Consider the following 11,937-nt stretch of genomic DNA (forward strand, 5'->3'; position numbering starts at 1 on the left):
CCCAATGAGAAAGAACGCCTTAAACACAATCATAAAAAAAACATGAAATAAATCTCACCGCTGAAGGATCTGTGTCACGAGAAGAATTTGACCAACCATAGTGTAGGAAAAACCGTGGCGAAGAAGCTGAAAAGTTCTGGTATCCCGAAGTGTGGAGTAAAGAATATCATAGGCCGGCCACGCACCTGCCAACGGGCTTGAGATTATGACTCAGGAGAAGAACAAGGGCAGCAGATCATTTCACCAGCCATGGACAACACTGGTCCTGTTCCTTCAAGAGTTGCTAAAGTCAACTTTATCCTACAAATTCCACTGCAACTTTGTGTGCTCCCGACCATGCTTACATTTTCAGTCACTTCCGGTGTCACCTTGAACCCCGCCGAGAATGATGCAGTTCAGAAGAGCACAAGTAATATAAGGCGAGAATACAAGCGTATCTTCATCGAAGAATCAGATTCTGAGTGATCTGAAAGCGTTTTGAACGTTGTAACTTTGTTTGAAAATGCACTATAGCTTTATCTTGTCACAGTTGAAAGTTTGTTAGCAGGCCTCGTTGTCCTGGTATCTTTGTGCAAAAATAAAATTTCATTCAGCTCATTCGTGGGTTTGTGGTGATCGAGTCTTTGTTAACATTAAATGGCCTCCTATGACTGATTACTCAGGAGCGCATTCAGAAATTCAGTAATTTTTCATCGTGATCACGATGGGTCCCCGTAAAATTAAGAATAAATATCGCTTGTGTTTTCAGAAGTTGCTGAAATTAAAAACACGCTGATATTAATCCATAATTTTACTCGGCCCCATGCGATTAACTATACTTTGAAAGCATTGACGTTCACGTTGACGTACGTGACAGCGCAAAAGTTTGCTTTGTACTTCTTGCCCCGAGGAAGCCTGTTCAGAACGTCTAATATTAGCTTTTTTTTTCACAATGACCCGGGGAAATCGCATAGATTTTTGAACGTGTTTCAAACCAAAACTTTTGCCATATGTATTTTTTTAAACGCCTAACTTGAACAATTAACTGCATACAACCCTTGCGAGGATCAAGTTATAATTTCTTCTTCCAATATCACCTTATTGTCAAGCATATAGTTTTAATTTCAAGTAAATGACGACAATTTTAAAATTCACAGACATGTCTGGGCAGAAACATCTGCCTTCGTTGGTGTGTTGCAATATGTGCATAGAGCTTAGAAGATCTACACATCTGGTGAGAAAATCCTTCTCTCAATCATCAATTTAAACTTTTTGTTGTAATTCTCACGCTTTCCTTTATTGTAATATTTTTATACTCTTCTTCCCGCTATTGTACTCAATAACATTTTCCACTACTTATATTCCGTGTATTATGCTCTATGCACCTTATTGTCAAGCAAATAACTTTAGAGAATATATAAATTGGTCAAATTGGGTGTGGTGTCTTTAGGAGGAATCAACAGCTACATGGGATGTAAGCAACTTTATACTCGCAGTTAAAGACAGAATTATTAGCGAGAAAATCGTAAAGCTGGAAAACGTAATTCTGTTTATTGAATGTAAAAGTCAAATGATAGTAGAACGTAGAAGATGCCATGGGTAATATCGAAGAAGATAACATCTGTGACAAGAAGAAAAATATTCTGTTTTACTTGTCCACAATTTGTAAACTGACCAGTTATTTTAAAATGCCGAATTCCCCTGTCAACAAACAAAATAGAAATTCCTAGTGTTAAACAAGTCCATTGTAAAAATCACATTGTTAAAATATAGAGGATATTGCATGGCCTCACGGGGAATACAAACTCTGTCATGTCGTGCTGATGGTATCTCTCGCGAATGAATTCAGCAAAGATGAAATTCTTATTCCCAGACGCCAGATAATGCTTTGTTTATTTTATATGAATATTGATGAAACATCCAAATTTAATGAAATAGACGTCTCAGGTTTTCATTCATTTTAAAAGCACCGAAAGCAGCGGTCATAATTAACTGAGGTAGGGAACGTGATCGAAAATGTTTAGATTTAAATGAAAACCAGTTAAACGAAAATAACGATAAAGAACGTTTGCTTCTTGAGAAAATTTTAGATCTCGAAAGAAAAATTATACATAACCGTAACACTGACAACATCAATATCCTCACAGGTGAAAGCTTAAAAATAGAGTCTTCACGGCACGCGACAAGAAACTAAATTTTAGGAACAATAAAAGTCCCGATGTTTCATCAATATCTGTATGGTAAAATTATAGTTCATGCTCCTAGCCTGTAGACTACGTTTATTAAAAAATGGCAACAGCTGTGAATGGCGAAAACTTTTCTGCACGATGATTAATTCATTGCTTCTTATGCTTATCGCTTGACATGACCAGTTGCTAGCAGCAGAGAGAGGACTTTCAGGTGAATTACTTAACTTATTTTTTTTTCCTTTAACTTTTTAGTTACCACAAATTGGTATTTGACAAGCGATAAGAAATTCTACCTTCATGCAGTAGAAATAACTTCCTTTCGGTTAATATGCGGTGAGTATTCAACATCCTGTTCATAAATATTATTTTGCCACAAATATTAATTACGGCTTAAAGAATGAAACACGCTGCAACGTGTATCTTAAATAACTAAAAAGTAAAGTTCTAGCGAGAAACATTTCAGAGATCGTTAAAAGTTAAAAATCGCTGTTCGTTGATTCCTCTTCCTTCAACTGAAAGAGGGACATTAAAATGTTGTCAACTGACTGCTATTGGAACAAAGATAATCATTAGTACAGTGTGGATAAAACCTCTTGACAGACAACCACATTCTCTGAACTAAAATCGAAAGAAATGTGCTCAGACATGAGTGGAGAGTTGGGAGGATCGGGAGCTCGAGGCCATGAAAAGGTACATGCTTTGCACTGAAAAGAATATTTTCGAGGCTTCTAATCTGCCATTGCAGTTCGCAAAACAAACAGTTCTACTTCTAATTAAATGCAAACGGTATAAATAAACAGTTTTTTTATAGTCTCCCGAGAAACATTAACACAACTAGAATTTCTTCTTCAATACCACAATGTTGGCAAGTAAACAAGTGATGAGAGTAAAGAAATTATTCAAGATGAAGCCGCCAATGTGTATCTGAACTAAGAATAGCTCGCAGTTCCAATAAAGGCATATCTGAAATCCTCGCATAATAAGAATTAAGATTATAAATCGTATTCAAAAAGCAATGTTGATGGAGAAAAATTTAAACTGTTTTTTTTTTTCTTTCTTTTTTCTTTTCTTTTTTTTTTTTTTTATCTGAAAAGAATCGCGAAAATTTTTGTGGTGGCTAAGGTTACTAAAACAAAATAATTCTCTAATAATGATGATATTATTTTATATTATTATTAGAATACTATTATGTCTCAATAATGAAATGATACGATAAAATAATACATTCCAAACAATAAAATAACAATATTATTATTTCAACCTGCATGGCTACACAATCTTAGATACAGAAAACACTTTTTATTTTTCTGAATTTTAATATATTAGAACTCGAGTAAAAGTGAAAAAAAATGGTGCCACTGTTTTTCAGCGAAAGAGACGAATACTTTTGTAAGAGGGAAAATCGAGTCCTGCTTTGAGGGTAAAATGGAGGGTTTTGAAAAAACCGTTAACTCAAAAATTGCACTAACTCAAAAATTGCGCGAAGATTGTCATGGGAGTGCTCTGGGAGTTTCGCTCTTGAAAACGCGAAAAAAGAAGGAAACAAAAGAAACAAAAGCAAAACCAACCAAACTTTCATGGCTTCAAAACATATATTCAAGACTCTTTATGGGATTATTTAAGCAACGTAATAAAAATAGTGTCTTTCGGTTTATTCACTATTGTGATGCAAAAAGTATTATTTGAAATGTCCTTGGGATTTACTCGACATCAAACATACAAATTGTTTTTATTCTTGTACATTCTATATGCCATACACCATATTTGGTTTGCGCAAAATACAGTTTTTCCGATTTTCATTTTTTTTTGTTTAACGTTTCCATGGAAATATCGACTGCCTTAAGTAATGCATTGTACGAAACTTTAGTCCATCTCCAAATGCTAGGTGTAAATCGTTTTTTACTAGTATCATTTTGATCTTGGACTGGGTTTTTGGTGAGTTCCATTCTAAAAGGCATGCATGCCATATGCATAAAATAAATTATGTACTAATACAACAACATATCTGAACAACTTTAGAGTCATTACGGACATGAAAATGTCTTCCAGGAGAAGTGTGTGGGCTGCTGTCCTTGTGCTAAGTAAGCGTTTGTGTTTTTATTGTTTGTTTTACTCTATTTAAAGGCAATGAGTTGAATTTAAGCTTGAATTGACGAGGAAGGGCTATGGCGGTCACCATACATGTTTCAATTTTGTTCGCAGAGCCCGAATTCTCCTTACCAGTGGTCGGGAACACGTCTACCGGCCACTAGTCAAGGGGGACGCGGGCGCTGGGGACGAGAATGGACATTTTTCAGTTTCCTTGCATTTGGCTGGTGCGCCTGCAATTTGAATTGACTAATCAGGATTCAGCAGGGGGGAAACTGTACTGTCCTAACGTCAAGTGCTTGTTAACAGGAAAGACATTGCAGTCGGGCAACTCTTCTCAATAAAAACGGCGTTAGATGTTTGTGAAGAGGGATTTTTAATTCAAAAAACCTAATCAGATTGTAAAGGTGAAAAATATGAAACATTTTGTGCTTTTAATTTGACGCCAAAATGAGTCGTTTGTGTTTGGCCACTCACTCTTCGACGTCTGTCGCCAGGTGGGATAAGAACTGTGTCGTTTTGAACAAAATATATTGTTGCTCGCCAAATTAAATCCAGAATTCTTGATTTAAGCAATACATCAGAGGCCAAAAGGCCAAAGCGAGCATGGCATTGTTTTTTGTCAACTGCAAAGAAAAAGACTATCGTGTTATTTCAATAGGACAACTCAGTTTTGACTGCCGCTCATGCTGCGGGCGCAACCACCGTATGCAAGGTTTTATTTTTGCAAACGAATTTCCTTTGCGCATGACATTTAACTCAAGAAAGATGTGTCTCTTTTTTTGGCAGCTGCAATTTATGTAAAGACGTCTCCTCAACATACTCGTCAGGGAAGCCTTGACGGTAAGTTTCAAAGTAAAACAAAATAAGATAGAATAAAAACAAATAGGAAATATATATTTTTTTATGTTTATTTGGTAAGTAACAATTATTCCACGAGCACGCGTTGGATATTAGATGATAGATAGCTAACTGGACGCGTAGCGCCGAGTTGGCTATCCATCATCTGATATCCAACAAACGCGAGTGGAATAATTCGTTTATTGAAAATGCCCCCAGTAGAAAACTAAGATAAAATAAAAAAATAAAATGCCCCCAAAAACTACGCGCGCGCTTACCATATTTGTAGAGAATGGTATAATGGCTCATATGCTATGATGGCTAAGCCAATGAAAACTCTCCAATTGCTTTATCCAATGATCCTTTTTTTAATAATCATGTATACCTGTAGGCTTTTGTCGATTTTGCTAGCATAATTCGGGCACAATTTTCCAAAAATTTAGAACAGTGCTAGCAGCATAATATGCCAGTTTTACGAGCACAAATGACAAAAGCCTGTATACCTGTGTCCTATGCATACACGAATCCAACGTGAAAAAAAAAAAATAATAGAAAATAAAAAAATAATGAAAAAATAATAATAATAATAAAGAAACAAATATGTAGATACGAAAGTTGATATAACTTACAATAAGGGTTCCCTTTTTCAATGTCTGGGATAATCTGTTAATCTTGTAATATTCATCCATCATTATAGGAAAGTCACGTGTAAAGAGTTACAACCCTGCTCATAACTCCCGGGACACTTCTTTCTTCTTTTAATAACATTCCCTCTACCTTCACAATGTTTTGCCTGGCAAGAAAAGATAGATGCCTCCTTTTAACTACTAACACTGCTTTCGATCTTGTTACACTGTTTGGAAGAAGGCGGTCTCTGTTTCGTAGCAAATGTATAGAGTATACGTTGCCGTTGTTAAAATAGGTGTACCAAAGAGTTACCTTTTATAACTAAGAGATCATGAAGAGTAACAGAATTAATCTCCTATATAGACTTTACTTCAAAGGTAGTCCCGCTCAAACTATTTTTAGATCACTCCAGTGGTTTTGGAAATCCAAAGAGAGTCTAGAAATTGCAAATCCTGCAACGCTGATGTTATCACAATTTAAGTCGCGCTCCATATATTTCCATACTCCACACTAACTGAGTGTCATCGCTAAAAATAGCTTGATAGGGATTACTTGGGAATACGGCTTTTAAGGGGGATTAATTCTTTACCTTTCACCCTTTTCCAGGGGGCAACACTTGCCCCCCTGGCGTACATTTTTTGTAAAATTGGCAGGTTTGGGGTCCCATCATGATTTTTGCAATAGATTTTTATGAAAGCTCTCATACTGTGGAACCGCGCCCTACGATTACTTCGTTATTACGCCCGCTTATGTTTGTCGCGGCGAAACGCTTATATATTATCTTATATGAAACCTGCGTTTATGTGGCCACCCCGTTCATACGGCCAACGGCCACATTCTGAAATCCGAACCTGTCTAATCCTTTATAATTTCACCCCGTTGATATGGCCACTTGAACCAGTTAGTCCCATTGTTAATATTGTATGTACTGATTGAAGGTTCATTTTTTTTAATTATATCGCATTCCAGACGCTTACTAAAGAACATTTGTTTAGAAGTTCAATCGTGATATATCTGTTAAGACGTCGCTCAATTTATACCAGTAGTGAAATAGGACATATTCGTTTTCTCGATATTGGACTGCAACAAGCTTGCAATGGAGGCTCATGTGGGGGAATATCATTCAAAGAGAGAAGTGTCATTTGCATTTGAAAAGACTTCCCGCATTAGCCTCAGTTGCAAGCTAGTTCCAGTCCAAAACTGAGAATACGAAGATGGTCTATTTAATCCTACCCCATTTATACGGCTACCTCGTTAATACGGCCTTTGGAGAGCGTATTAACGGAGTTCCACTGTATTGACTAAATTTGGCAAGGGTTATCACCGTGTTTGTACAATTTTCCCGCTTTAAGCCGCACACTCCTTCTGTCCACCGCATAAGCTGATCAGATATTACATATTATTATACATTGAACTGACGATTGGCCGAAAGCGTACAGTGTATTTTCGAAATCAGCGCCTGTGACGTCATCTAGCTGCAGATAATAAATAATCATATCAAGCTAGGACACTCAAGGTCGCTGGTAGTCATGTGATGTATGACCGCGGTGCATGATTTCTAAGGGTAATCATGCCAAGTTCGCGCGGTTTGTGCTGCTTGCCGTCAGTGAAGAAGCAAAAACATGATTTTTTTTTCGTTCAATGTATAATAAAACAATTATTAGATTCGATTTTTGTAATATCCAGAATAATGAAGGTCTTGGTAAGGGTTATCAGTCTCAGCCTTCGGCTTCGGCTGATAACCCCTACCTCGACCTTGATTATTCTGGATATCACAAAAACCTCATCTAATGATTGTTTATTTTGTGCCCGAGAAATGTGCTAATTAAGAGGTCTTGAAGAGAACTTTTATGAGAATTTGCAGACACATCAGTCAGTAGATTCAGGAAACAGCATCATTATTTTTCTATTTAAGACGAACACTGATCACTTTTTCTTGCTGTTTGAATTTTTCAACAGCTTGCCCAGATCAATGCAAATGTGGCTTTAATCCCTGGTTCGATGGTCTAAGGGTCTCTTGTGAATGGAAAAATCTGACGTCTATTCCACAGCAATTTCCGCTAAATACTACAACCCTGTAAGTATATCCCTCGTTAGTCTATATTGCTGCCGTAGTGAGTGAGCCTGAAGCGAACGAACGAGGCAGCAAATCTAACCGATAAAATTACTATATATAGGGGAGATCAATCCCTTTTCGTGCAAAACGCAAGGAGTTGTGGTTATGCGCGAATGGAAGAATTAAGTTGTACTGTTTTCCGTGTGCTCTCTTCGATCGATGAAAGCAAGGATGTTAGCCATTGGGAAAAACAGGAGCATTAGTCCGTAATATCCAACAAAACACTCTTATGGACACTCAACCAAAACTAACAGAAGTCATGAGGAAAATTACAGAAACGAAGAAGTTAGTAGGTCAAAGGCGCCCGTCGTGATATAGAACCAAGTCAGTTTTCAAATTTTTACCGGCCGCTTAACTTAAGTATTAAAGCTTTCAAAACCAGATGCGTAGAAGTAAATCAGTTGTAATCATTCGTGATAAAGGTTCAGCGTTGTATTGTGCTATTGATGATGTTTAACTACGTAAACTGCCACAACAGCAAGCAAAGTTTTGACTTTTAACCAGGCATCTGTTTTATAGTTGGTAGTAGAGTTCCATGTCATTAAGTGTTATTTGCGCTTTGTTGAAGTAAATATTATTTTTAAAAAAATCACAGATTTTACCGGTACCTTTGTATCTTTTATCTGCACAACTTTATTCAACATTTTGGAAATCACCCGAGGGAAGAATGTGCTTCATTCCAATCCTTCGCAAAAATCGACCTCTTTAGCTTCGCGGTCACGTGAACTACATTGGTTGAACACAACATTCAAGATGGAGAGTTCTTTTGTAGTGTGGACAAAATCGTGGCAAAATCTCGCAAAAGTGTCCTGGATCACAATAGCAAACTTTTTAAAAGGATGTGGAAAAAAGGAAATTGGACAAAAAGGTTTCAAATTCTTCACGAAAAACTACATTCACAATGTTTTCGTCAAAGAGGAACACGTTTGAGAGGGAACCAGTGAAGTGAAAGGCCGCTGTTACCTTAGCCAGAAGAAGAACGAAGCTCCTCACAGAGTAAAATTGAAGATAGCTGACAGAGAAGGGAGAGGAAATGTGAAAAAAGCGGAATATTCATGCAAAGCGGGGTGAATATAACCGTTAAGTAACACTGCAGTTACAATAGTATTGTCACGCAGTTGTACATGAAGGTCACATTCCACAGGTCAGGATTGTATGCCACTTCTACATCGATAGACAACTATTAAGCCAAAACGCCTTTGGTCGATTCAAAACAATAGTTATCAGGGCTTTTTGAACCTGCCCTACGATTCGTTTTAATAAGAATAATAAAAAGGACGGACGAGGTGAAATTTTCAATTATATTTTCTCCAGATTTTGAAAGTTCCGATTATACTTTTATTAAATTCAATGGTTAGTGTATACTAACACCTTTCAATACTGAATAGAAATCAATATTTTTTGCATTGTTTGGGGTGTGCAATTACAAATTGTTACATTTCAGTCATATTTCCATGTCTGACCCACGTCTTTGTAAAAAGATGTATTGTGTTGTTGAGGTATACTGTAACATGGTAACACAAATAACTCAATTGCAAGGTTGGAGGCAACTGTAACCATGTTTTTGCCTTGTTGTGCTTACTAAATCATGGGTGTCTGCTTGAAATCATGGCAATCCCAGCAGATCAGACTTGTACCAGTGTTCCACAACAGTGGCATAAACCAAGAGGTGCAAATATTGATCCAGAAACAGTGATGAAATGCACTTTTGTCAAAGCTTCATCTGATCAAGGTCGCAAACAAAAACTGGCTCCTGTGACTGGTAGAATTTATGATGCACGGGGTAAACATCTCAAGTTAAATGGGTGGAAGCAGCAAGATGTGACAAAAATGTGTCACTGTATTTCCACAGAAAAAAACAAAATTCCCCTTTTTCTTACCTACTAAGTGATCAGGAGTGTTCATCAGCTACCCATACTGTTTTTGGCAATGTCCCCCTGGGTTCAACTTTAGGCTATCATTTGACTGATTTAAAGGAAACCAAAAAAAACAAACATTGCTTTTTATAAACCAAACAATTTTGTAACACTTCCACGGGATCAGCAACCACAGGCAGTGTTAGTTTTTCCAACCATCTCAGTTTCTAGCGTATGCCGTGAATCATTTTTCCCCCAGTAACTTTTCATATACAACGTCAGAACCAAATCTGCAAAACATTAGCATAAACATTGAACGAGCTTGGGACATCCAGATCAACACTGTTAGCCAAGCTCAGGGCCCCACGTAGTTTGAAGAAGGTAAACCTCGACTTACAGCTTCAAATTTTGGGAAAGTACTTCATAGAAAACAGGAGCCTACAGAGCCATTTCTTAAAAGTATTTTTGAAGCAAAGGATCTTTCAAATGTATCATCAATTCGTCATGGCAAACAAAATGAAAAAGTAGTTAGATCTCACTATGCAAGGAAAATTCGCAAGCACTTGAATAAGAACTTTACAGTATATGACAATGGTCTTGTGGTAATCCCCCACCACCCCTGCCTGGGTGCCACTACTGATGTTAGGGTGTTTGACTCAAGGTCTGTCCGTCCCTTTAGATTATTGGAAATCCAGAGTCCATACACTTGGAGTAATCACTCCATGGACGCAGCATGTAAGGACGTAAATTTCCTCTGCAGTATGGTTGATGGAGTCCCAAAGTTAAGAACTGATGACAAACAGGGTTATTATGCACAAATCCAGGGTCAACTTGCCTTTAGTGACTTACCTTGGTGTGATTTTTTAATATATCTATCAGGATCACGCGGTCTTTCTGTAGAGCGTACTAGATTTGATCCTACCTACTGGAACAATACACTTTTACAAAAGTTGACCACATTCTATTTTAAGCATTGCATTCCATCTGTTAATTCATGTGAAGTATCACTCTGCCACACCTACAGTGTAACTGTTAATACTGCATCAAAATTAATGGCTCAGTGGAGGCTCCTTTGAATGGATAAGCAAGGAAAACAAGTGTCTTAGTTATTGTTACAAAGGAGTGCTTTAGTTAACGTTCCTTGGATATGAACATAAGGACAAACATAAGTTAGATTACAGGTTCTTATTAAATAATATAATAAGCAGTTTTTTCAATCTCTATCTCAGGTTTCTGTCATGTTTTGTTTTGAAAGTAGGTCTTGATTTGTTTTACTGTTGCAAAAGTTAGTATTTGCCATACTCAGCTAAAATAGGATCCATAAAGTTTGAGAGTAGACAGCAAACTGTCCAACGTTGATTTATTGTTCCCAATGAGCTGATCGGGAGTCTACTGTTGAAAAAAAGAAAACGCCTAACTTCTCAAATGGCCCTTTACACATGAATTCTGTGTAGCTGTTGTCTGTGTTCTGTATTCTTATGACTTTCATCGAATTGTGATTTTTCTTTTAAAAATGGAGGGGTGTTAAGTTGTAGTCCGATTTTCTGTAAATCTCTTCCTATATCAAATCCCTTATCAGCCATTATGCTGTCACCTTCAAAGATCTCTGATACTCCCTTCTTCCTTGAGAGTAAATCGAGAAAACCACTCCTATAAACTATCTGTTTGTCGTATATGGACCCCGTATACAACGGTGAAATGAACATGAAGCCTCCCATAGAATCAACTCCAATCAAGGAATTCAATGTATTCGTAGATTTATAGTTTGAATAACTCTGAGACTGAATAACAAGGGAGGACAGACACTAAATTTTCAACGCAGTGCAGTCACTAATAATAATGTTATTTGGATAATCTTCCTTGAACGTTTTGGGCATGCGTTCAAGGATGACGTTCCTATGAGGCCACATTTTTAGGGTGCCAAGTTGAATAAACAACAAATTTAACCATGAAATAAATGTATTTGATATTGTCGCTTCTGCAACATTAAGTCTCATTGCTAAGTCAAGATTGGTCAGGCCTAAACGAAGTTTCATCAGAACTAGCCACAGATAAAACATGATCTCTCGAAGTACCAGCATCAGTTTCTAGTGCCGAGCTCCCATCATCATCATCATTATCACTTTGTGTTTCTTGATCAGAATAACAACGAAGTATCAATTTCGTGCTCCTTGCTTGCCTTCGTGTTCCATTAAGTGATGTTTTCGTTTTCGGTGTCCTCCTGGGAGGAAAAAGTCAAGTA

At 37.2% G+C, this 11,937-nt stretch overlaps 1 protein-coding gene and 1 pseudogene across 2 annotated transcripts; both read left to right on the plus strand.

The window, feature by feature from the left end:
- Positions 1–2,317: 2,317 nt before the first annotated feature.
- LOC149105356 (insulin-like growth factor-binding protein complex acid labile subunit) lies at positions 2,318–8,695 on the plus strand. Of its 2 annotated transcripts, XM_089272180.1 has the most exons (4): positions 2,318–2,379; positions 4,188–4,249; positions 5,046–5,099; positions 7,683–8,695. In XM_089272180.1, exons 2-4 carry the CDS (start codon positions 4,201–4,203, stop codon positions 7,802–7,804), a joined length of 225 nt encoding a protein of 74 aa, XP_089128306.1. In that variant the 5' UTR covers positions 2,318–2,379; positions 4,188–4,200; the 3' UTR covers positions 7,805–8,695. The 2 variants fall into 2 exon arrangements, with proteins under 2 accessions (XP_089128306.1, XP_089128307.1); XM_089272181.1 differs by lacking the exon at positions 2,318–2,379 and having other exon boundaries at positions 3,974–4,249.
- A 680-nt stretch (positions 8,696–9,375) lies between these two features.
- On the plus strand, positions 9,376–10,969 carry LOC110059734 (uncharacterized; annotated as a pseudogene).
- Positions 10,970–11,937: the final 968 nt, after the last annotated feature.

Source organism: Orbicella faveolata, unplaced genomic scaffold (genome assembly GCF_042242905.1).
Source record: "Orbicella faveolata isolate gen_17 unplaced genomic scaffold, um_ofav_v1 contig_34, whole genome shotgun sequence".
Classification (NCBI taxonomy): Eukaryota; Metazoa; Cnidaria; class Anthozoa; order Scleractinia; family Merulinidae; genus Orbicella; species Orbicella faveolata.